The sequence below is a fragment of the Arvicanthis niloticus genome, chromosome 10, assembly GCF_011762505.2.
Source record: "Arvicanthis niloticus isolate mArvNil1 chromosome 10, mArvNil1.pat.X, whole genome shotgun sequence".
NCBI classification, from domain to species: domain Eukaryota; kingdom Metazoa; phylum Chordata; class Mammalia; order Rodentia; family Muridae; genus Arvicanthis; species Arvicanthis niloticus.
In genome coordinates, this window is record NC_047667.1 from 31,836,954 (window position 1) to 31,863,569 (window position 26,616).

General features: G+C 42.0%; 1 protein-coding gene across 5 annotated transcripts; it reads left to right on the forward strand.

Moving 5' to 3' along the window:
• Positions 1 to 13,387: 13,387 nt before the first annotated feature.
• On the forward strand, positions 13,388 to 25,780 carry Glrx2 (glutaredoxin 2). 5 transcript variants are annotated; one of them, XR_013112853.1, is made up of 6 exons: positions 13,892 to 14,109; positions 17,036 to 17,099; positions 20,309 to 20,485; positions 21,619 to 21,780; positions 22,382 to 22,456; positions 22,741 to 25,780. XR_013112853.1 is itself a non-coding variant. In XM_076941302.1 (5 exons), exons 2-4 carry the CDS (start codon positions 17,037 to 17,039, stop codon positions 21,748 to 21,750), a joined length of 372 nt encoding a protein of 123 aa, XP_076797417.1. In that variant the 5' UTR covers positions 13,395 to 13,794; position 17,036; the 3' UTR covers positions 21,751 to 21,780; positions 22,741 to 25,780. The 5 variants fall into 5 exon arrangements, 3 of the variants coding, with proteins under 3 accessions (XP_076797416.1, XP_076797417.1, XP_034368886.2); XR_013112854.1 differs by having other exon boundaries at positions 22,436 to 22,456; XM_076941302.1 differs by lacking the exons at positions 13,892 to 14,109; positions 22,382 to 22,456 and adding an exon at positions 13,395 to 13,794.
• Positions 25,781 to 26,616: the final 836 nt, after the last annotated feature.

Genomic DNA, 26,616 nt, shown 5'->3' on the forward strand with positions numbered 1-26,616 from the left:
AGTAAATATGTCACTTACTCTTAGCACTTTGACTAGTTGTGTGTCTCTGTATTAACTAATGGCTAATTCAGAGAGAAGGTTTTTTTTCTGGCCAAGACTGAGGGCATATTAATCTATGTCTAGAAGACATTTGATGACATGTGCATTTAGCAAAAGCAATAGTAGTAGGTTTCTCCCTAAGGGATAGGACCTCCCAGGCCATGGGACTTTGATTAGATTTACAGTGGCAAGTATGAAATCCTTCCAGTGGAGCAAACCTCAAATCTAATCCACAAATAGTTGGTTACCTCCATAACCTTTATACCACTATTGTACCAGTGACACATCTTGCTTGTCAGATGGGTACTGTCAAATATAGGGTTCACAGATAGCTAATACTTTTTAGTTTGGGTATTATATGAAGTAAGTTGATAGAAGCTAAGGTTGTTTTTGTTTATTCATTTTGCAAAGTGGGACATTGGACTCAAGACTGGTGCATGGCAGGAAAATGCTGTGCTATAAAGCTTTAATTCCAGCAAAAGTATTTATTATTTTTAAACATTGTTTGATTAGGTATGGTGCCATAGATTTAAAATGTTTAAATAACTGGCAGTATTGGCAGGTACAGCTTTGTTGGAGAAGGTATGGCCTTGTTCAGGGAAGTGTGTCACTGTAGGGGTAGACTTTGATGTCTCAGGTGCTCAAGTCCAGCCTGGAGAAGATTGACTGCATGACCCTTGTTTGGATGATCAGACATATAACTAAGATGATCCATCTCATGGTAGAGTGTCTACAGAGGCCATCTGTGATATAGCTACTTTTCCCTGTGTGGTATGGAATTGTGTGCCTCTCATACAAGCAGCTGCACATTCTCTCTAAGGAGTGATAAGACATGGAACCAACTCTGAGACTTCTGAGAGTTGAATGTCCTTAGTGGGAATCTGAGGATAGCTATCTTCCTCTCCATGGTATGGGGAAGTATGCCTTATCAATAAATGGAATGTCTGCCTCACAGGAAGTACAGCAACACGGGGAAAGTGGTGCATGAACTAGAAATATATTGGAGTTTCTAAGAGGAGAATGTTTGAGACCAGTTCATAACCAGGCTATGGAAGCTGTTGAATGGTGTTTTCTGTAAACAGTAAGTTATGGAATGGAAGCAGAGAGGTCTGCACAGGAAGAATTTGCTTTTGTTAAGTGGGGGATGCAGCAGAATCAAACATGTAGGGCCTATTCTGTGCTTTAATCTTTGATTTAGCAGTGAAAATATTTAAAGAAGAGGATGAAACGGAGGTGTTATATTATTCTCTCTCTCTCTCTCTCTCTCTCTCTCTCTCTCTCTCTCTCTCTCTCTCTCTCTCTCTCTCTCTGTGTGTGTGTGTGTGTGTAGATCTTATGGAGGGCCAGAAGAAGACACTAGATCTCCTGGAGCTGGAGATACAGCCCATGAGTCCATGAGGTACCCTACATCAGTGCTGGGAACTGAGCCCTTGTCATGGGAATTCTGACCAGCAGAGGATCAAGCAGGCAACTGGACAGAGGGAAGAACTCCATTTTGTCACTTGTGGGCATGGACCATAGCTTATGCAGCTCCTTACAATTTTGTCCCACAGATTTTGTAGGTTAGGTAACAGTGTGACCACTTGAGTGTACTCATTGAGTACTATGGCCATCGAGGGGGAATTTTTATCATAGTTAAACATGTTTACAGGAACCGACACTACAGTTAGTAATGAAAAACATTCCTTTCTTAGCAAGCAGGATCTGGAGCAGGCAGTGTGACCTTCAGCCAGACAGTTGTGGCAATCATTTCTCGAGGCAGCTTCTTGAAAGTGTTTGCTTTCCCAAGATAAGAGGCAGAGGCTTTCAACAAGCACCCAACACAATAGAGTAAATCCTGAACATTCTAGTTTTTACTTAATCCTACAGTTTTAAAGCAAAGATCCCTGTTAGGCCACCACGATCAGAGCAGTAAGTAGATTTTGTTAGGTGCATCCATAGCATAAATATCTCCTTCTTCAGTGTGAAGCGAGGGAACACAACACAAGTTAGCTTAAGGTGATGAGTCCTTGGGATACTTTGGGACCAATGGAAAGAATCCCACAGTGAAGGGGGAGGGAGGAGGCAGATGTGGCAGAAGTTAGCTCTCAGGTCTGACCTTTAACGTAGACAAAAGGCAAATCCATGACTCACCGTGAAGACAGGAATCTTGATAATGTGCTGGAAACTAGAATAAACAGGAAGTACTGGGCATTTAAACAGCCTGAATTGGGGGAGAGGCTTTTTTTTTTTTCATTTATTTTTTATTTTATATTTTATTTACATTTCAAATGCCATCCCCTTTCCCCAATTCCCCTCCCTAGAAAACCCCTATCCCATGCCCCCTTTTCCTTTTTGCTTTTATACATTTTTTTTTTTAAGTGTTAGTCAAAGGCTTTATACGTTTGGTAATGCTCAATCAGAAGTGTTACCCAATACCCAACCTAGATATATAAACTATCTTTGACTGGTGGAGACCCGTGGACATCTGCCTCCATGCCCCTCCCCCTTTCTCTCTCTTTCTCTCTCTCATCACTTGCTTCTCCTCTCCTTCATCTTCTCCTCTCCTTACTCCATCTCTTCCTGGGGAGAGGCTTTTTAAAAAATTACCATTACGTTTATTATCTAGTGGTACCACACATGATCGGGTCAGCAGCCAGCTTGTGCAAGTCAGTTCTTTCCACTATTTGCACATTGGGGGATGGAAGTCAGGTCACTGGGCTTAGTGACACAAGTACCTTTACCCACTGAATCATCTTGCTAGCCCTGGAGGGATTAACTTTATAACAGGGACTAAAGGAGGTCAGGGGAATCAGTCTGAGTGCTGGAAAACAGAGAAATTAAGTCTCCATTCCAGAGGCAGAGGCTCTGGGTAAGAGTTTAGTTGGTTATCTTCCTGTTGCTCTGCTCTCTTCCCTCCCAAATATTTGGTTACTGTACATTGGTATTTTGCCTCCACGTATGTGCATGGGAGTGTGCCAGATCCCTCGGAATTGGAGTTCTACACAGTTGTGAGGTGCCTTGTGGGTGGTAGGAACTGAACCCACTCCTCTGGAAGAACAGTCAATGCTCTTAACTGCTGTGACATCTCTCCAGCCCACTTCTCCCATGTTTGTATGGTAGAAATCATTACAGTTTGAGTAAACTAGTGTAATCTTAATGCTACCACAGGTTTTTTTTTTTTTTTTTCTGGAAACCATCAGCCAATGATCTCAATATTTTTATTAAAATTTAGAACACGAATTTTTGTATACTGCAGTTATAGCTGTTAGTTTTCAAATGCACAGATTTCTGCTTGCTTTTATTTCAGCTGTATTTACTTTTAAGTTTATATTTAAATTGAAGAATGGATTGTTTGATTGCTTTTTTTGAGGCAGGGTTTCTCTGTGTGGCGCTGGCTGTACTAGAACTCCTTTTTTAGACAAGGCTGGCCTCAAACTCAGATATCCAAAAGGCATGTGCCACCATAGCTCACTAGAATGTATTGTAAAGGTTATTTAAAATAGCACTTAAAAACTAAACCTTTTCCTGGGTAAATTTTTGTGCAATCAAGTAAGAACAGAATAAGTCCCCTGTACATTGTTGCCTTTATTATTTTGGGAGAAAGACAACCAGCAAGATATGTATATGTATATGTATATGCATATATACATACATATATATACACGTATATATGTGTGTGTATATACACGTATATATGTGCATATACGTATATATACATATATACACGTATATATATGTATGTATGTATATATACATACACACATATGTATATCAATATATATAATATATATATATATATATATATATATATATATATCAATACATCAAGTCTGTCTGTCAGTGACAAATGTCCTGAAGGATAAAGCAGGATAAAACTGTGACTAGTTTATATAAATTGGGCAAGAAGGACTAAGTTTAAGGGATTTTGCTTGGATGTAGTTTTACTGAACTTTTCTCTCACAGTTTATATCAAATATTAGAGAGATTTCAGTGGAATAAGACCAAAATGTCACTGAAATTTCTCTCTTCAGTGGTAATCAAATAGTTATTAAATTACTAGCAATTTTTATTTGCTCTGTTCTGTTTTTATTTTTAGGTTCATTTATTTTATGTGAATGGATATTTGCCTACATGGATATATGTGCCTGTGTGCCTGCAGAGGTCAGAAGAAAACTTCCAATCTCCTGGAACTGGAGATACAGACAGTTCTGAGTCACCATGTGGGTACTGGGAAGTGAATCTGGGCAAGAGCAACACATGCTCCCTTCTGCTGAACTTTCTCCACAGTGCTGTTTTGTGTTCTTTGAATAGGATCTATAGGGGCTGAAGAGATGGCTCATGGGTTAAGAGCATTGGCTGGCCTTCCAGTGGTTCTGAGTTCCAACCAACAGCATGGTGGCTCATAACCACCTATAATGAGATCTGCTGCCCTCTTCTGGTGTATATGCATACATATAGGCAGAACACTATACACATAATAAGTAAAATAAATCTAAAAATAAACAAAAAACAAAAACACACAACAACAACAAAAATACAAGATCTACATTTTCTAATCTGGATATAGCCCACTTCTTGTCTGCTGGGAGGTGACGCAGATGCAGGACAGATACCCTCCTCCCATCACTCACTCCTTACCACCCAAGGCAGGTTAGAGAGCTGGCCCTGGGGTCATGAGAGTGGGAGAACTGGCCATGTCTCTCACTGGCTGCAACACTGAGGAGAGCGGTCCCTGTTCCTCTCCTGGGCAGTAGAGTAGAGCTGGCCGTGGTTGCATAGGTTGTTGCTAAGTTGACTGAGGGCATGAGAGCCATTGGGCTGAGCAGCTCAGATACCTCTCAGGCTCAGATCCAGGGCTTTGAATTGACCTACCCCAACATTTACCTCAGTTATGAACTGCTGGAGTGCATGAAGGGGCCAGTCTGACAGATCCAAAACTACAGGATCTTCATGATACAGGACAACAGAGGATATCCAACAGGGTCCCCAATAATGCGGTTTCATTATTGATAGAGTGCCAGAGGCCAGAGGCTATGTACCAGACCAAGGAGTCATTGCAACGAACATTTGCAAGCAAAAAACCAAAAGGGTATATGTTGGGAGCTGACTTTAGTAGAAAGCGGCTAGATCAACTTTGCAGCCATCTGGAACCTTATACCCTGATGAAAGACTTGGTTTTCAAAAGCCTATAACAGCTGAAGCACACTCTGATAAATATATTGTTTATCCCACATAGCTTGTTTTGCTGTTTAGTGACCTCAGCTGCATGGTGCACGTGGAAAAGTGTTTTCACCTGTGTTCTCCTGCTTTTGTTGATAAATACCCGAGATTTCCTTTGAATAAAGATGAGACGGGACGAGAATTAAGACCTGACCACATACCCTGTCTTGTCTCCATTCTTTGTGTCTCTTGCCCTTCCAGCCCCACTCTCTCTCTTGACCAGAGCACTTAGCCCCAAAGTGTTGAGGCAGAGTGTCATCCGAAACAGGTATACTGTGGGACACACTGTGACACTGTGACACACTACAGCTTCCACAAAGAGATTTCTTTTTTGTCTCTGTTGGTCGGTGGTTGCAAGGGTAGAGGGTAGGTATGAGGAGGGGAGAGGGGTGGTGTTTTAGTTTGGGTTTCATTGCTGTGAAGAGACACCACAACTAAGGCAACTCTTATAAAGGAAAATGTCTAATTGGGGCTGGCTTACAGTCTCAGAGGTTCACTCCATTGTTATAATGGCAGGCAGAGGGCCTGTAGAGGGCGCGGGCGGGTTTGAATCCCGCTCACTCCCTCGCGTCTCCTCCCACGTCTCGTGGGGGGGGGGGTGCGGGGGGGGGATTCTACATCTTGCTCCAAAGGCAGCCAGAAGAAGACTCTTCTGCATGCAGAGGGTCTCTTCCACACTGGATGGAGCTTGAGCATAGGAGACCTCTAAGCCTGCCTACATAGACAACACTTTCTCTAACAAGGTCATACCTTTTCCAATAAGGCCCACACCTCCTAATAGTGCCACTTCCCATGGGCCAAACATCTTCAAACCACCATATAGGATTGGGGGACATGATGTGAAATGCACAAAGAACCAATAAAAAAATTTTAAAAATTGAGAATTCTGGTATTCCTTCCACTATTACTATAGTTTAGAACTTAACATTCCCAAATACCTATATGTAAAAGGCTTAGCATTCAGGCTGGCAGTATTGGGAAGTAGTGAAACTTGAATGTGTCAGAAGGTAGAGGAAAGCTTTAGATGTGCCCTTAAAAGGACACAGTGGGATCTTGTTTCTTCTTCCTTTGCTGCCTCTTTCTTTCCCATTCAAGCCGGGCCATTAACAAATTTATTTTGCCACCTTGTGCTGCCTTACCACTGGCCTAAAAGCAAGAGAATCAACCGTCATCCACAGAGAGCTCCAAAACTCAAGGCAAAATGTCTTTCATGTTTATAAGCTGATTGTCTGCTTGTTTACTCCAGGAATGGAAACGTAACCCCCATAAGTACTCGGTTATAGTCACAAGTACCATGAAAAGCATCACTCCTCTTTCCCTTTGAACTACAGGTAAGAGAAGTAAGAATCAAGAACGAAAGTTTTTCACTTTCTTGACAAAGAGATGTGAAAGGATGAGGTCAAGTGTCACTCCTCTACATGGAGGTAGGAAGACAAAACAGAGTGTAAGGAGCAAATCTCAAAAAGCCTGCTGTTTAATTGAAGTGAAGGGAAACTCCGAACTAACAATTTACTAGTGCAAGTGGGGGGTATGCCACCTGAGATCTTCTTTTTAATATGTGCTCATACGTTAAAAACGAAACATTTTCTGGTCTGGTCGTCCCAAGTCTAATGATACGGAGACATAAGAAAGTACATTTGGGGGTTGAAGACATGGCTTAGCAGCTAAGAGTACTTTGTTTCACTTGCAGAGGATGAAAGTTTAGTTCCCAGCCCCAGTGCCAGTGCCAGGCAGCTCACAGCTTCCATGGGATCTCACGCCCTCTTTTGGCTTTTAGAAGCACTGCACTTATGAATGGACACAAATACACACACACACACTTGCATGCACGTGTATGCACACACCAACCCACACACAGACAAATGCACAAAGAAACATGCACACCAACCCCACTGCGTTATATAAAATGAAGTAATACAGTGTTTGGAAAAAAATGCCTTTTGAATAAATCTTCTGTTCATAGCATCCTGGATGGTAATGATAATTCTTCAGAAAATTAAATTTGTAAAATTATCACAATCTTTAGCATCAGTTGCCATAATATATCATTTTTAAGATTTTAAGAATACCTTGTGTCTTGTGTTTAATTCTAACATAAAGTTATAAAATAACCTGTCTCTGATTCCATTTTCCTCAGTCTCAGAACTCAAGTAAGACACTTAAATGAAGTTTAAGTTTCACACTTTAAAAAAAAAGTTCAGAATGTAGTAAGATGTGGTGGAACACACCTTTAATCCCAGCGCTTGGGAGGCAGAAGCAGGTAGATCTCTGTGAGTTTGAAGTCAGTCTGGTATACAAAGCACAACACCCAGGATTACATAGTGAGACCTTGTCTTAAAAAGAAAATACTTGATTGTATCTTTAACCATATCCTTCCTTAAAGAGGCATTTACTAATAATCCATTTTATTTTTGAGTAAGGACTTGGAATATACCTTCTCAAATATGAGAACTTCAAACAATCTCAAACTTCAAACTCTATTGGCTATGTGTTTTTATTCCTGGATTTTTAAAACCTTCTGATAAATTTGACCTTTGCCTTGAGTTTTGACCAGGCACAGAGTTCCTAGCACCCATGGAATTTCTTGAGTGGCAGGAGTGACTTCTGGTATTTTCCATGAGCCCCTTTTCATTACACCTGAATTATGGTAACAGTGTGGTCAGGACTGGTCCTTAGAAATGTCGCTTAGAGCTTCTAGGAAGAAGCTGGCCTCCTTTGGAGGAATCTAGTGGGTCAGACATTTCAACTCTGAGATGGGTGTGTGATACTGGAGATTGGGTTTAAATACTAATGGCTCTTGATAAAATCATTTGTGCCTATGTTATGAAAATATGATGAACACTTCTGAGTGACAAGTTTCATCCATGGATAAACTCTTCCACTTCACAGACTTGAGATAGTTGTATCTTTCATAATAAAACTTTAATGGTAAATATAGAACTTCCTAGCATTTTCTGGCTTGTTCTAAAGAATGAGCTTAGGATTGCTTGAGATTGTAGTCAGAGTTCCCCCAGTCTTGAAGTTTTGTTTATCTCTCTACTTGTGATGAGGAGAAAAACCTATACATGGTAGACTGCCATATAGGATATCGTCCAGGGCCCCAGTGAATCAAGGAAAAAACCTCCCTAGAGGTATGCCCTGGCCATAGGTGTCAAAGTTCAAGCAGAGTAAGATAACATTTACACATGTCTGTGTAGTATTAAAATCTGTGCAGGGGTGATGTGGGTACCCATGTAGAAAAAGACCTTGGGTGAGCTGCCAACATGAGAACGAAGATCATATGTCGAAGAGAATCCAGCAATGATGTGACATGGAGAAAGTAACCTCATAAACAACAAATAAGATCAAGGAGTCTGTTTTCCAACTCAGAGAACAGATTCATGCATGCATGGGGAGGAGAAAGAAATGCAATTGCTGGATTGTAGTGGGAGGAGTCAACCCATGCAAAGGTTCAATTACTGAGACAGACACAGTTATACAGATTTTCTCTGATGAGAGCACCAACAGACACAGCTGCACGTTTACTTTTCATAGGATGACTGGGAACACTAAGCCTACAGATGCTTGTAGCGGATTTGCCATCATAATGTCTGAGACTGAAATTAACAAACACCTGTGAGTTAATAGACAATTAATTTTGTTTTGTTTTTGAAACAGTCTCTCTACATAGCTCAAATGTCCTGGAACTGTGTAGACCAGGCTGGCCTTGAACTCACAGAAATCTGCCTGCCTCTGCTTTTGGAGTGCTGGGATTAAAGGCATGTTCAACCACACCTCTGTTATTGACAACTTATTTAAATGGTAGAAAACAAGATTTGGAGAGATAGTAATGCCTTTGTAATGTAGACACAAGAACTCACATAAAACCAAATGGGTGTATAATCCTGTCAGGCTGAAGTGGAGACAAGAAATTCTTAAGAATAGACTAGTCAGCCGGACTAACCTGTGAGCTCCAGGTTCAGCAAGAGACCATCATAAAGTAGGGAGCAGTTAAAGAAGACACACTTCCATCTCAAACTTCCATCTCTAAAAGCACAGTATACCCACATACCTAAACATGCACACATACCACACCATTTATGTATGTTCAAAATAAAATGGTCTTAATAAAATAAAAAATTATAGACAAGTTTGAAAGAAATAGTGAAGATATGTCAAGTTCTTTTATACTGATCCTGCTGATTAGTACTCAAAACTACTAAAACTGAGGGATCTCTGAAATAAGAGTTGATTTTTATTGAGCCGTTACTGATGCTAACAATGAAAGGAAAGTTCCTGGGACGTGTTTCAGCAGGTTCCAGTAGTAAGATTAGAGATACAGAGATGTAAATTTGTCCTTTAGATCTATCAGCAGAGACCACTTTTTTTTTCCCCCCCAGACAGGGTTTCTCTGTATAGCCTCGGGCTGTTCTGGGACTCTGTAGACCAAGCTGGCCTCGAACTCAGAAATCTGCTTGCCTCTGCCTCCCAAGTGCTGAGATTAAAGGCGTGTGCCACCACTGCACAGTTCGAGAAGGTAAGTATAAGTTGTTTGCACTAAGCCTACATATTGGCTATGTGCAAAGGGTGTGGGATAAGGAAGCACAGAGTTTAAGGGAGGAATGTTCACAGTTCATAGGAAGTACATACTGCTACCGGACTAGTATAGGTTGTAAACAGAATGGAATGGATCCTGGTGATCATCTAGTCATTGCAGATCTGAATCAGTATTTCAACATTCATCCAGGATGTAGCTGGTCATACTATATCCAGATTCAGGAGTCAGACAGGGAATGAATGCTTCTGCTCAGCTTACTCATTTTTTTTTCTTTTATCTATCACTCCAACCTAGAGATTGTTGTTACCCAGAGAGGGTAAGATTTGAACCTAATCAAGACAATTCCCTGCACAGTCTCCATCAAACCACTTCCCTCAGAACTCAGGGAACCCTGTAAGGGGAGGCAGAAAGAATAGTCAGAATCAGAGAGGGAATGGAAGACAGGAGGAAACAAGGCCTTCTATGTCAACCCATCAAAGCTCATATGAACTCACAGACAGTAAAGCATGCACAGAACACACACAGTTCTGGGCCACATAGAGTTCCAATGCCAAGAGAGGAAGAAGACACCAGCCCCACCCTAACCCAGAAGCTATCTCCAACTGATAACTGGTCAAAAATGAGAAAATAGTTTTCTCCAATGGAGTCTCACCAGGCCAAGTAGATGGCCAAGACAAAACTAACTCAATGGCATTTTGAAAGGTCTTTGTCTTATAATGCTTTGTCAGGTTTTTGTTTGTTTGTTTGATCTTACAGGTCCTTTGCCTACATATTATGGTTTTCAATTTTGTGTTTTATGGGATTTCTGTGTGCAAATGTGTGTGTCTCTGCTTCTCTATTTGTTTCTTGTGCTTTTTCTTTGGCTCTGTTTCTTCTGTTTTGTCTTATTCTGGTTTGTTTTTATTTTATTTTATTTTATTTTATTTTATCTTTGTATTAATTATTTTTTTAAAGCGACTGCATCCTAATGATAAAAAGAAAGGGCATAGATTTGGGTGGGCAGGAAAATACAGGAGATTTGGGAGGAGTTGGGGGTGGGGGAAATTGTAATTAGAACATATCATAAGAGAAAAAATATATTTTAATAACATACACATACACCCTGGCATCCCCAGAGGTCTCTCAGTTGATTCTAGATTTCATAAAATTAAAAATTGAGATTAACCATCACAAACTCATAAGGCTGTATTTACCAATATACTCTTGATCTTGACTAGATATCCCTCAGTACGCCCACACTAGGTAGTCAAAAAACCAGCACATCTATCATCTGTTTATCATCTATCTATCTATCTATCTATCTATCTATCTATCTATCTATCTATTATCTATCCTCTATCTCCTCCATTTACTTCTCTTCAGTTTTATTAAGGTAAAAATGACAAAGTTCTTTAAGGTGTACAATTTGATATTTTTCCCCCTGAGTCAGTTTCTCTGTGTATCATCCCTGGCTGTCCTGGTACTCACCAGGACAAGCTGTTCTTAAAACTATAAAGCAACTGCCTCTGTTTCCTGAGTGCTGGGAAAAAAGGTGTGAGTTACCAAGCCCTGCTACCTTGATCATTTAAAAAACACTCTGTGTGTGTGTGTGTGTGTGTGTGTGTGTGAGAGTGTGTGTGAGTGTATCTGTGTACATATGTGCAGGTTAGAGTACAACTGAAGGGTTGGCAGCTGAGTCATCTCTCTGGCCCAGAAATTGATGCTTTAATGTACAGTAACTATAGCAACCAAGCTAATTAACATATCCATTACTCCTAAGAGTTTCATTTAGTTCCTGTTAGAAAATTGAAAAGCAATATCTTTAGCAAATTTCAAGAATAAAATACAGTATTGTGAACTCTATTTATAGTGCGGTATGTTAGATCTGTATGTAACATATCTAGAACTATGTTTTGGTATTGTATAAGTAACACGCTACACTTTCAGTAAAATCTATGTTTCTCCTCCTCCCTAGGATAGTAACTATCATTCTTTTCGATGCCAAAATTATCCTTTTCCTCCTCTTTCTCAATTTTGTTTTTGTTTGTTTGTTTGAGACAGGGATTCTCTGTTTAGCTCTGGAACTAGCTAGTAGATCAAGCTGGCCTCACACTTGGAGATCAGATGGCCTTTGCCTCTCCAGTCTGGGATTAAAGACATGCACCACCACCTCCTGGCCCCAACATCCTCATATTGTTGAAGTCATCACTGTTGGTCCAAAGCAACTTCTCAAAACAGTGTGCTGCTGACAATGTCCTAAACAGAAGGACTCTGACCTGGTGGGTAAACAGAAGCCTAACTTGCCTAACTTGGCTTCTGTTTACCAGGGACCTCCCTTAATCTGCTCCCAAAGGTCAATTACCTTGGATGGACACACACACACACACACACACACACACAGGCACACACACACACACACCAGCCTTGACAGTTTGATTCCCCCCAAATTTTTCTTCTAGCCATGGAGTGGTTAAGTTGGTGGTTTTACTGCGCCCTTTTGCTTACAGTCCCAAGTGTGGACAAAAAGTATTTTTATAGCTATCTCTAGAAACACGGGAAGTTGGAAAGTATCAGTCTGGCCCAATGCATTATGCTTAAGTTAGTACTTGCATTCTGATGTTTTTTTTAAAAGAGCAATTACTCACTAAAAATCTCATCTACAGTATATTAAAAATTAAATTGTGCAGGAGACATGGTGGTTCATGGTATCCCAGCATTTAAGAGATGATGCTGGCGGACATTGAGACTGGCCAGCTAAGGAGTAAACAATGTATTTCTAGAAAGAGGGAGGGGTTTACATTGTTTCCGCTTAATCAAGCCGAGAGGTAAAATGTATTTTGAAAGTTCTACTTCAAAACAAACAACAACAACAAAAACCACAGTAACTTTCCTAACTTGCTATCTCTTGGTAATGAGATACTCTAAAATTATATATAAATAGCAAACTTTGATTTTAAAAGTAAATTTGGAGGTATGAAAAAACATGTTATGTCCCTGGAAGATTTGTTTTTGCAACTAACTTTCATTCTTTTATGATTTGATGGTATACAGAAAAAGGGAAGTAAAAAAAGAACAACCATAAACAGAAGTTCTTTTTGTTTTGTTTTGTTTTTTTCGAGACAGGGTTTCTCTGTATAGCCTTGGCTGACCTGGAACTCACTCTGTAGACCAGGCTGGCCTCAAACTTAGAAATCTGCCTGCCTCTGTCTCCCAAGTGCTGGGATTAAAGGCGTGCGCCACCACCGCCCGGCTTTGTTTTGTGTTTTTGTTTTTGTGTTGGGACTCTACCACTGAGCCACACTTCCAGTGTGAATTGTAATTTTTATACTGCGACAAGGTCTCAGGAAGTTACTAAGAAAGGCTTTGACTTTGGGATACTCAGACAGAAGTTCTAATTTTGTACCTTGGCAACATGAATTTAAGTTTGGGTTCAGCATGAAGGCTCAATGAAGGTATGGATCGTTCCAACAGTTGTTCATAGTTTTAGAGATACCATTAGACCTCGGCTTTCGCAGTTTCAGTGCCCCCAGTGTATAAAACTAAGGGCGGATCCCCCTGAACTTAAGAAAAAGACGTACAAAGGGCTATTATTACCATCACTGAGTGGCTTGGGTAGTTTGTCTTTAGGAGCTGTGGGAGCCATGGCTGTTAAAGCCATGATCAACTATCTCTGGGCTAATTCGTCTCCTAATTTCAGTTTATCTTAAAAACACCACCTTGTTTTCTTCGGAAAGAACGTTAAACATTGGGCCGCCTTTGTCTTTCATTTTCTGAGTAGAAAATTCAACTTGCCTATGGACTCCTGATCATTAAGTTAATCTTAAGATGACATTCCGGTCCGGTCCATCTTTCACATCCTAAACCTGTCGGACCGGAGGTGGTGAGTGAGCTACCTACCACCTTCAGGTAAAACCGGGCCACCACCCTGCCTCGACTAATTTTTCCTGTGGCTCTCCCTGAGCCTCTTTCTTAACCCTGAATGAAGACGTGAGGAGCTCGGGAGAACTCGGTAGAGATCGGGAGAACTCGGCGGGCAGGTGAGTGCCTCGCTCTACCGCAGAGGATGTGAACCTGCAGGCTCGTGGGCGCGCGGGCTCGAGGGCGCGCGGAGACAGGGGAGCCAGGAAGCACTGCGAGCCCGGCGGCGGCGCGGGCAGCCCGGTGGGGCGGAGCGAGGCAGGCGGAGGGGCGGGCTCCCGGCGTCGTGGTCCCGCTCTCCCGCTGCTCTCCCCGAGGCTGCCCGGACCCTTGGCCATGTCCTGGCGCCGCGCGGCTTCGGCGAGGAGGCGGCTGGTGGCGAGCGGGAGGATCTTGGCAGGGCGGCGCGGTGCGGCTGGAGCTGCGGGCTCGGGGTACGCGGCGGGGCAGGGCGGGCGGGCCTACGGGGCCCCGTGGGTCCCTGCGATAGTGTTAGTGTGGACCTTTCCCAGTGGTCCCAGCCAGCTTGGGGACAAACAACAGACACCCTAGTCTGAGCTTCACCATACACTGCGTGTGGTTAAAAGCAGGGTAGACCTGGGCGACCCTGGAAAAAAAAGACTTCCCTGCTTGTGGCAACTTATTTTGTTCTTATGTTGATGCTAAGTCTGGGCTATCCTGTCGCGCAGGAAGTGAACTTGAGTAATGCTTTTAAATGTCCAAGGGTTTGCAGCTAGTAACTGGCGTCCTATAGATGTGGTTTCTGGCTTGATGGGAGCGTTGCTTTCCTTGGCTTCCCTCTTTGGCATAACCTTGGGCTGGCACACCAGCAGTGGCCGACCAAGCCTGGCCTAGGCAGCTGTCAAGACATCTGTCTCAGCATCCTACCCTCCCTATCTTCCAGGGAGCCTTACCTTCCGAAAGCGCTGATCACGTGATGTTAACTATTTGACAGATCATTAGAACTGTTTCCTGTTGGAAATATCTGGTGTATATCCTGCTTTGCCCACCTACCACCTCTCAGTAGGTGTCCATAAATGGAGCGGGACTGGTTGGTGCTTTACCCATGTTGAGGTATTTTATTGGGCATTTATGCTGTGCCTGCCCCTTTCCTTAATAGGAAAACCAAACTAGAAATTGAAGGGACTGCCTCAAGAAAGGTAAGGGTGCCTTTTTGGAGCTTTTTCTTTGGCAAGGAATATGCCTCTTTGGCCCTCTTAATTTCTTAGAAAAGCTCATCCGTTGCGAATGCTACATAGGTTTGAGGAGAAGGTAAATGCTAGATTAGAGATTTTGTTTTTAGACTTGAAAACTCATAGATTGGGTGGATGCCATCCAGCATTCTTCAAGACCAAGGCCATCTGGCTCTTTCCTACTGCTTTGAACTTCACAAATTCAGCCAGCTTTTTTTCCCCAAAGCCACCTCCCACAAAGTGGGGCACAGTCTTCTAAGCCTCTCACTCCCTCCTACCCTCTCTCTACCTGGAAATAAACACACAGTGCTTTTTTTTTAGTGGTTTTCTTGTTCATCTGTTGGGGAACTAGGAATGCTAATGACAAGTGCACATTTAGTTGCAGTGATTCCTGTCTCTAACTCATCTTTGTTGTTATGGAACGTGATGCTTGTTGCAGCTTATTTGAAGTGTTCCAGAGTGACCGTGTAGAACAGGCATTCATCATCCAGGACTAACATGAACTGGAAAAGGCCATTTAATGTGGATTCGTTCAGAAACAGGACTGAAGCTCCACATTATGACTTAAGATATGTTTTGACTGGGGCCTGTAAATTCTGAACTTAAAATAGCTTACTTTTGTACTTAATATAAGTAGCCAGGTGTGGTGTCACATGCCTTTAATCACAGCACTCTGGAGTAAGAGTGAGTGATCTCTGTGAGTTCTGGGCCAGCCAAGGCTACACAGAGAAACTGTCTCAAAACAAACACCCTAAAGTTACTATAAATACACCCGTAAGGAAGAATTGCTTTTGTGGCAGGACACATTTTTTTTTCTTTAATCTTAAGTATATCTCTAAGCCAGACATGGTGGCATATACCTTTAATCCCAGCATTGGAAGACAGGCAGAAGGATTTCTGAGTTTCATGTCAGCCTGGTCTACATAGATCCTGTCTCAAAAGCAACCAACCAACTCAAATTAACAATAAAAAATATTTTTAAAAACCATTTGAACTTTAAATTCTTTATCTTACCTTTATTTCTTAGATATTTGAGCAATGCTCTTTTGTAGCACCAGTCTTTTTGATATTTTTGAGATAGTAGTTTGCACCATGTCTAATTTGCTCCAAGAATGTCAATCAGGCATTGCTAGGTTATCAAGAAAAATGAATGAATGAAGGGAAAATATTCTAAGATTATTGGAAAGACTTGATGATGATTAACAGGCCAGGTTTTTTTTGGTAGATATCCCTCTGTTCAGTGAATACTTTTTAAATTTTGTTATTTTTGTGACAGTCTCTTAATAATAGAGCTGGGTGTCCTGAACTCGATTTGAAAGCCAGACAGGCTTCAACTCAGACTTCTACCTGCCTGAGCCTTCCAAGTGCCGGGACTAAAGGCATGCATAGCCACACCTGGCTAACTATGCCTTTTTCTAAGCTCTCAGGTTTTATAGACCCAATGAGTTAATGAGGGTCCCGTAATTAGGAGTCGTGTCAAGGAATATTGACATTTACTGTGTAAGGTACAGATTTGCTTTCTGTATATGTCGGCTTATTCTTCACAAACCCCTTTGAGTGGGAGTGATTATTTTTCCTACTTGGTGGATTGAGAGATTGGGGACTAAAGATAAGGCGGTTGAAAACCTTCATTCCTTTAACGTCTTTGTAGGTATTTTTGCTTCACAGTGTCCAGGAAGAAGAGGGTTTCTAGAGACAGATTTACAGCTAGTTTTTTCTGAGCTGGCTTGATATGGTTTCTCAGAGCTGAACCTGGGTCTTCAGCAAGAGCAGCAAGAGATGGTAATTGCCGAGTCATCTCTCCAGCTCGCCACACCTCAGTTCTGTATGTGTTTAGAAGAAATGCAAAACACATCTTATTGCCAGTGGCCAGGCCTTTATGAGGGCAGAATATTTGATACTTGATGATTATGAATTTACTTAAGAATAAGATTGTACTGAACGTTCGACCCAGAGATTGGTTTTATCAGGTAAAATTTATTGAAAGGTTGCTTAAAGAAGCGCATGGGTCCTGTTGGTGTTAGCAGACAAGTACTTTGTGAACTGGTGTTTTGTGCTGATAAAGCTTTTTCCTGCTTTGTGTATTTGGACATGCTCATATTTAAGGTTGTCTTCTCTGCTAGCCGGTCACCTCATTAACTGTGCTGATCTTTTTCATTTGTTTTAGAATGGGAAATAGCACATCCTCGTTTTGGGGGACGACAGCAACTACTCCTGTGAACCAGATCCAAGTGAGTGTTGGGGAAGATGGAGGAAGAAGAAATACCTCACACATTTAATACACTTATTCTGTGTCCAGACTTGACATAGTTGGGAAAATATATTACTAAATTGATATCTATTTTAAAAGTTGCTATCAAAGTTATCCTTGTGATAAGTCCTGTATCATTTCGTTAGTTAAAATTTCTGAAATTTCTTCTTTCTTCTTTCTTCTTGTGTATGAGTGTGGTTTATGTGTGTGTGCTATACACATGGCTGCATGCTTGTGTGGAGGCCAGAGGAGGGATATCCGGTGTCCTGTTCTATCAGTATCTGCTTTATTCCTTTGAGATAGTGCTCTAGCAATTCTGTCTTTGACTTCCCTATTACCCCCACCTCCCAGAGCTGGGGTTATAGGTAGGGTCTCTTTGAGTTGCCTGGGCTCCCTGTGAGCCGCCTTACAGCAGGCTGCTCTTGAACTTGCCATGTTGCTTCAGCTCCCTACGTAGCTGGAATTACAGGCCTGTCCTGTAGCTAGGATTACAGGCCTATTAGGCCTGGCTGAAATGTATTCTTAATGAAATTCATCTATGAGGTTGAATTGTTTATTTTTTCATCATGCCCACTCTAAGTCTACTGTTGGCCTCAGAGTGAGGCTTTTCAGAGCCAGGGTTATTGTGTGGTTTTTGGCCTGAGCAGCCATTTTACAGCTTTCTGCCCTAACGCAGAACCAACTTCGCAGTAATTACTTAGTAAATTATTCTCTTGGGGGTACTGTACACGGCTCTATTCTCGTGCTTTCTTCTCTCTTTCACTGCCCATCTTAATTACTTCTGCCTCAGAAATTTTGTGTTAAGTTGGACCTGGCTTCATTTGCCTGTCATCCTAGAAGTTGGGAAATGAAAGCAAGAGAGTAAATTCAAGGCTTTTTCGGACCACACTTCTGAGATCCGTCTTTCCAAACAAAAATGAAAACAAAAACAAAACCCTCAGAATCTCTCTTATACATGTATTTTTCTTCTCTTCCAGTTCACAAAGCATATCTTTGTCTTCCTCACTATCTTCTGCAAATGTTTTGTTTTTGCTATGGACTGAGGGTGCAGCTCAGGGGTAGGCCATAAGCCTAACAGCAACGTGGCCCTGGGCTTTGCTTTCCAGTAACACACAGAGGGAATCTGAGTTTGTTTTAGCTACCTCACTGTCTTCTGCATATAGCAGCAATTCGAGAAACTTCTTGTACGGGGCGTTCCCTACTTTAAAATACGAAACAGCACCATGAAACATTTAGTGAAGATGAGCTTGAGAGAGAGCGAAGTGTGTTTTTAAACCCTGGCACTATCATCTGGAGGTCCACTCACTTTGGACTCCTCTGGTCATTAGTGCTTCTGTGCTGTGGAAGCATTCAGAGCACTCATCCCATCAAGTCTAAATGATAGGCCCCAAGTGTCTCTGACCTAAATAGCATGGGAGAAGATTACAGGCTTCAGGTATAGTGTAGAGTTGGCGGAAAGCACAGTGAACGTCTCAGCCTCAGTCCTCTTGTCTGTAATACTGATTCCATAATGTAGTATATTATCTTGTATAGCTGGCCTTGCTGTGATAGAATTTTAAATATTCTGAGAAAGCAGGAGAAAGGGCGTACAATAGATCACATACATACATCTAGGGTATGACACAGGACACATCTGACCCCTCAGGGTGAGTCTACGTTCTGAAGCTCTCTGGGTATCTCACCTAGTGTTTTTGTCTTCGTCTTGAAGTCATTGTTTATGCTGTGTCATGTAAGAACCACCTAGGCAGGTGCTCAGATGCCAGCCTTGTCCATTGAAAACCTATATGGATGTTAGTCCTGTTTGCTCAAATCATTTAAAGAACTTGGACATCCACATACTTAGAAATAAGAACATGCCAGGCAGTGGTGGCCCACGCCTTTAATCCCAGCACTCAGGAGGCAGAGGCAGGAGTTTGACATCATCCTGGTCCACTGAGTGAGGTCTAAGACAGCCAGAGCTATACATTGAAACCCTGTCTCAAAAAAACAAACCAAACCGAGGCAAAACAAACACAACAAAATTACAAGAAAGCATCGCAGGCTGTACAGACATACACCAAAGCTGGGGCTGTGGTCAAGACCTGAGAACAGTGCAACCTAGGCAGCTCTCACGGGGTCATTTTGGAAACTTTCTTATGACTTGGGCTTCAAACGATTGAGCAAGCTTTTCCAGAAGTGGCTTTTGCAGGATGATCTGGAAAGCATAGCTTACCACGATACCTTTTAGGGAGTAAGCTATTGTCCACACTTGGTGAAAGCTGAGCATTTTAAGGAGAAAGGGCACCTTATTTCCTTGTGACTGGAAGTTATCAGTAGTAGGGAATAAATGCCTCTGAGCACCTCTTAAAACATTTGAGAAGTACAATAGAGATTGTCTGGACTATAGGGTTGGGTTCATTTGAACTTACAGCTAGCACAGTTATTAATCAAGGACAGGAGGTAAGTTACTGTGATGGTTTGTATATGTATGGCCCAGGGAGTTGTAGTCCTGTTGGAGCAGGCGTGGCCTTGTTGGAGTGGGTCTAGGCTTTAAGACTCTCACTCTAGCTGCCTGAAAGTCAGTATTCTGCTAGCAGCCTTCAGCTGAAGATGTAGAACTCTCAGCTTCTCCTGCACCATCCCTGCCTGGATGCTGCTATGTCTCTGCCTTGATGGTAATGGACTGAACCTCTGAACCTGTAAGCCAGCCCCAATTAAATGTTCTTGTAAGAGTTGCCTTGGTCATAGTGTCTATTTACAGCAGTAAAACCCTAACTAGGACAGTTACTTATCTTCCTGTGTGCCACAGTTTCTTCATCTGTGCAGTTAAAATAATACAGAATGGATCTATATTAATTACAGTGAAGTTGAAATGACTTCAGGATATGAAGAATATACAGGAGTGTAGTATAAGAATTGTCTGTCATAATATATGAGAGAAATAAACTAAAGAATTGGCTGTGATTGATTTCATTCTTGATACTACTCTCAGGAGGCCAGTGTTTTGATACTTGTTTTTGTTTCTAGTGGCCTTTGTTTGAAAAGAATAATATCCTTAATCTACAGATACCACACATAGATGATTGAAACTACACTGGAACACAGGGTTGTGCTCTACCCTGCAGAATCATCCTCCTTCTTTGATTTAATTCCAAAAGGTAATATCTAGAATGAGGTTTTATTTGTATTATTTATTTATTTTTATTTTAGGAAACAATTTCTAACAATTGTGTGGTGATTTTCTCAAAAACATCCTGCTCCTACTGTTCAATGGCCAAGAAGATATTCCATGACATGAATGTCAACTATAAAGTTGTGGAGTTGGATATGTTGGAATATGGTAACCAGTTTCAAGATGCGCTTCAAAAGATGACTGGAGAAAGAACTGTGAGTGCACTCTCAGCTCTACCTTCCCCTGGTGATGAGCTGGTACCATGTCAGTTCCTGGACAGTAGATTTTCCTGGTAGGAAAAGCAAGCCTGACACTTCAGTGATAAATCAATGGCAGATCTACAAAGAAACCAGCTTCATAGAATATGAAACAGCATAGTGAATTTGTGTGTGTGTGTGTGTGTGTGTGTGTGAGAGAGAGAGAGAGAGAGAGAGAGAGAGAGAGACAGAGACAGAGACAGAGACAGAGACACAGAGAGAGACAGAGACAGAGACAGAGACAGAGAGACAGACTGGCATGAGGCAGCTGATGATGTCATGAGTATTTGTGGAACATTAAGGTCCTTTTGGAGGTCTTTGTGAGGTATCATTATCTTTTCATTCTTGGACAGCACAGACCAGAATCGACTCTCCAGTCCCTGTGATTATCTGTGTTTTCTGCTTATTGTTTTAGCTTCTGGAAATTTGTATAGTTTTTCATGATATGAACAGTCAGAGGACTATTCATTGTTGCCACTTTCCTTCTTGTTTAGAGGTTTGTAGAAGATACTGGTAAACGCGTAGAAAGGAACCACATAAGCATTCTTAATACTTCCCTACCTTTTCCTTCCTTTCTTGCTGCTCAAGGACAGTTTTTTAGAAGTTAAAAGGAAAACTGCTGGGTCAGACAAGCTAGAAAAATCTCAGTAGTTGCCTGCCTGCGGGACAAGAATGGAGGAGAGAAGGAAAGAAGGCCAACTGGTTAAACCAGCACAGAGGTCAGACATAAGGGAGACCAGCAGCCGGATGTCAGGGAGCTCAAAGGATCAGAAAAAGTGTACTTACGTTCTGGGATGTAGCATCCAAAAGAAAGAGACAGAAAAAAGGAAAAGTTGAGCCTTTGTGACTGAGGCCTCTGAAGGGCAGGCAGACAACCTCCTGGTGGCTAGTAAGGCTTGCCTTACTTTGTCTTTTAGAATTAGTGTGGTCTGTAGGAGGAAGGGCTTTAGAATCAGGTTGTCTTGGATTTTCATCCTACCTCTTTTCCTGTTGTTATCTTGGGCAAGCAACTTTTCCTCATTTCCCTCCAAAATTGGGCCAGTTCTGATACCTATGGTTAGGCCTTATTTTATCTTTTGCTTATTCAACAGGTTCCCAGGATATTTGTCAACGGAAGGTTTATCGGAGGTGCAACTGACACTCACCGGCTTCACAAAGAAGGAAAATTGCTGCCTCTGGTTCATCAGTGTTATTTAAAAAAAAAGCAAGAGGAAAGATGTTGAATGATGTGGATAGTCGCCATACCAGTAAATGTTAGTGCACTTGTACCTTTTACTTGAGGATGTTTTCCAGTGTGTGCATTACCTTCATAAAGATGATTCAAAATAACAATAAATTGCCATGGATCCTTCATCTTCTGACTGGCCAGTTTTTTGAGCATGAGATGGCATATAAATGTGATGGGGGTGCAGTTACATCAAAAGTAAAGAATGTTTATTAAGAATTTAAGAATTTTACAACAAAGAGGAAGTAAGCACTTAAAATCTTACTCCCTATGGTATTTAGGAATTAACTTCTCACATCCACTGGCTTCCAGGGGTGAGGACTGATGTGTGGTTTAAAATTTAATGTAGTATGCATACTACAGATATGCAGTAGGTTGGGATACTGTATCATGACAACCCTTCATGTTCTAGACCATCAGATATATTAAATATGCAGAATGAAATGAAGTTTATAGCTGGGGAACCAAACTGCTAACAACTTCCTGGTCAGAAAGCAACAGGTTTCAATAGAGTGAGAATGAACTTTTCAATCAGTTCAGAAATGTTATTTAGTAATGTTGTCAGTTGGATGCTCTACCTTTCAGAATGTCTAACAGCTATTGGAATTTCTTTTTCCTTTTGGAGACAGGGTCACTCTGTAGCTCGGGATGGCCACAGACTCACATCTGTCCTCCTATTTCAGTTTCCACGCTTGGATTACATGGTGAGCCACCACACCCAGTTTGGGAATGTTTAAAAGAACCAGGAATTAGATGGAATTTAGACTAAAGGTGTTCCAAATGTGTCTCACCACAGAGTTCCTGTGTTGGAAACAAATGACATATATGATAAGAGGTGAAGCCTTTTTGAAGTAGTCAATCTTGAGAGCAGATGGGTTAGTGCTGTATTAGAGGTCTGGCTAGTTCTCACACAAAGTGGTTCTTGATAAAAGGATGAGTTTGCCCTCTTACCTCTCACACCTTTGCTCTTCCCCTTCTTCCTCTGCAGTGTCCTGATGCAGCAAGGAAATCCTCACTAGATGCTGGCACCTTAACCTCAACTTTCCAACCTATGAACTATAAAAAGTACATCTCTGTGGGACCATGAAAAGATGGCTTGGTTTCTGGTAGAGCACTGGCTAGAGATAGTTGGAAACCCAACAGGTGTCCATGCCTGTGAGGAACGGCATATATCTTGCCAAGCCCCCAGATGCCAAGCCCCCAGACTCCAGGCTCCTGACACATGGCAAAGATCTCCATTGATCCATGCCTTTCAGTCACGTAGGGCAACGCCCCCTACCAGCCCCTCCACAGGTAGAGGGCATGACTACAGGCCTGAGCCTCAAGAGATTTCCATATTAATGAGATACCTGAAGGCCAGAGGGCGTAGCCAATTAAGTATTCCTTCCCAGACCCTCCTCCTTCCCTCCCTATTGAAGTCAAGCCTGCCCTGACAAACAGGGGTGGTGGGGTGCAGCCAGATTCATCTACCATCTGCCATGATGATAAAGCTTGTAAAACCATGGACTTCAGGAACCATGGAAAAGGCCTTTAACTAATGAGCCACTACAGCTGCCACCTAATCTACCATGGAGGACTTCTCTGCGTTCCAGCCATGGAGGCTGCTGATTCAACCAAGGTAGCCGTGCAGGTGATCCAGCCAAGCAAGTGCCCTAAGAAAGAGTCTCCGACCTGCGACCTGCAGGACGCTGTTGGGGCCCTGGAGCCCCCCCCCCCCTGCAGGACTGGGATCTCTCCACGCCTGGCAGGGCCCCACAGCACCCATCCAGTTCCATGTGGAGTGAACTCAGTCAAATTCCCATGCCCTTTTGTCTCCCTGAGCTGTGGCAGACACTCAGGAACCACAATTTCACCCAACAGGACCCATGCCCACCCACACACTCTCAAGCTATCAGCCCCACACATCTCTTCTTCATAAAGTACTTAGTCTCAGATATTCTGTCTGAGCAGCACAGATAGATTGTCCCTAAAGTCACTTCTGTTATCAGTTTTCTGATTAGGAAGACACTGTTCAAACTGATTTCATTTCACAAAAACTTAGCAAACAGAATTACCCTTTAAGAAGTATTATTTAAAAAAACTGAAAACATTTCCAATACTTTACTAATCTGGTCAAACATTTTAAGTGCCTAAGAAGTAATGAAGTAGTAAGTACTGAGAAGTAGATCCCAGAGTCATGTTGGAATGATTATCAAATACTGAGCCTTTCTCAGAAGTGGGAAGAGCATGGACTTCCCAGACTGAGCGCTTCAGCTTTCTGGTCAAGATAGACTAAGGAATCATGGGGAGTTTGGAAAGAGACAGTGGCTTGCTGTCAGAGATGTTTCCTACATGGACTTCAACTGCATTTTGGATACCTTGACACAGTAAGAAGTTAAGACCATTCTCCTGATAGTTCATTTACATTGTCATGTTGGTAGGAAAGGAAAATGGTATATTTTTACTCCTTTATTTTACATTATACCATGAGAAATTGTATAATTTTGCTATGCTGTAAAATTCACATTAGAGAGTAGAGGAAGTGTGTTAGCATAAGAAAGGTAAGTTTGTTTTGTTGTCACTAGTAATCAATTGTATTAGGATATAAGGTCAGGTTACTTAAATGCACAGCCACACCAACCAGGTCATAATATGGTACTTGGCTTTGAGGAACTTTTTTTTGTGGTATTCAGACTCAGACCCAGGGCCTGAATATTAGGCAGGTGCCTTACCACTGAACTATACAACTAATCCTTAAGAAGAATGTTTCATCAGCTCTTCCAAGGCTTGTGGAAAACAAGAGGATGTGTGGTACTGAATTCTTCATTAAGGTCTGATGTTAAAATAATCCAGCTCTAAGAAAAGCCTGATCATCAGAAGGCTAAAGAGTACCAAAGGTAACAGGTTATCTTGATTTTCAATTTTAAGTTTAAGAAATAAACTCTTCCAATGGTTGCCTAAAAGTGTGATAAATTTTATTCTCAATGACTTAAAAAGATTACTTCTTGGAGTCTAGCACTGCATCAAAAGGAATTAATTTGCAAGCCAGGACTCTACTCCCTGTCAGATGCTCAGAGTTGAAAGAAATGAAGGAAGGGCTCTGACCTCATTTAGTCCTTGTGGCAGTTGACATGTCTCTGCAAAAGACCTACGCCTGTAACAAAAGACTTTCTCTCTCTGAACATTTACAGTGATGAATTCGAGATGGCTGTATGGGTAGAAAGTGCTTGCCAAGCAAGCCCAATGATCTGAAGTCAGTATGGGACCCACAGTGGAGAGCAGTGACTCCCGAAAGTTGTTCTTGACTTGTCCATGTGTGGGCTCACTCTCATAGACCATGTGCAGGCATATGTATGTGTGCACAAATAACAAAGACACGCTAGATACTGTAGAGTGAAAAATTATAAAGGCCATTTTATGAAATATGTGTAGATTTTTCGCCTTAGACCTGAGCAGAAAAGTGCAGATTCCAGAACGAGGAACTGAAAATAAGATTTCAGGCCTTCACTTCCCCGGAGCACATTCCCGATGGGAGGACATTATTCCCTGAATCAAGCCTCAAACAATAGGCCCACCTATGGGTGAGAGGCCCAAGGCAGGAAGACACATTCCTGACTACAGATAAAGATGCTGCCGCCTAGGTGGGGCTATAGCCAGAAAAAATAAAGATAGTTAATCTGAAATGGCAGGATAGGACACAATGACATGGTAAAAAACACATTTTTGAGAAGAATGAGTGTGCAGAGTGATTTTCACATGACTCTAGATCATTTGGGCTGGATTCCTCTGAAATGTTCCACTGTTCTTGGTTACCCCTCCCTCCCTTGGTCTTCCCAGTGCTATGTTCAAAATTTGTAAAACAACCAATCATATGTAGCCGCGCGAAAGTGCAACCAATCATATGTAACCGTGCCAAATTTTCCCGCTCTCCCCAACCCCTACCCATAAATATCCCAAGTTTCCTGGGTTCTGGGTCGGAACCTCTATCTCCTGCGTGAGATATGTTCCGGCCCGAAGGCCCTCGTCATTAAACCTCCTCTGCAATTGCATCAAGAAGGTCTCTCGTGTGTTGTTGGGTTTGTGCAGGTCCGGACTTGGGTGAGGGTCCCCTTTTGGGGGTCTTTCAATACAATTTAGTAATGCACACAAGATACAACTTGTGTTTGTGTTGGGAGAAGGGTTGCTGTATGTGTGTGGCATGTGTGCATGTGGAGGTCAGAACAGCTCTGTGGGGTCAGTTTTCTCCACCTTAATATGGGTTCATTTTTGGAGACAGAACTTCAGTTAGTAGGCTTGTGCAACAAGTGTCTTTTAACCACTGCACTATTGCTCAGCCTAAAGGATGCAATATTTTTTATTTTGGGGGGTTGTGAGGAACAGCACCCAGCATATGCAAGGTCCCTGGTTCCATCACTAATATCAACATATGCACAGATTATTTTTTTAACGCATGGCTAAGCTGGTTTTAAAGTTGTAGCAACTGAAGGGGAATATATGTGAGCCCAGGAGCAGGGTAGATTTCCAGAGATGTAAGCAGGCACTGAAGTCAGCAGCTGCCCTAAAGATGACAATCTGAATTTTATTTTGAATCCTATGCTGCTTTCTTATAGGGAGGAGACCAGGACAGGACCACAAATTTCACTAGTAAAACTTGAGTGAACTTCTTAACTGGTATATTTTCAGAGCAAGGGAAAACAGTGTTCGAATCCCTGCGACTTAGCAGGTAGGTGACAACCAATTGGAGCCTCGGTCTTTGGAAGGTACTGATAAATGCAGATTGTAAGCCACCAGGAATGAAGCGCAGCACTGAGAAAATATGCAAAGGCTGCTATGAATCAGTGTGGTTTCCTTCGGGGTCCCTCGGGGTCTTCTAAGTTCCTCATTT

Coding starts and splice junctions, on each gene's coding strand:
- Glrx2 (XM_034512995.2), top strand. CDS start 14,012: ATGTCCTGGCGCCGCGCGGCTTCGGCGAGGAGGCGGCTGGTGGCGAGC. Junction 14,110..17,035: donor GCTGGAGCTGCGGGCTCGGG/GTACGCGGCGGG, acceptor CATTTGTTTTAG/AATGGGAAATAGCACATCCT. Junction 20,486..21,618: donor AGATGACTGGAGAAAGAACT/GTGAGTGCACTC, acceptor CTTATTCAACAG/GTTCCCAGGATATTTGTCAA.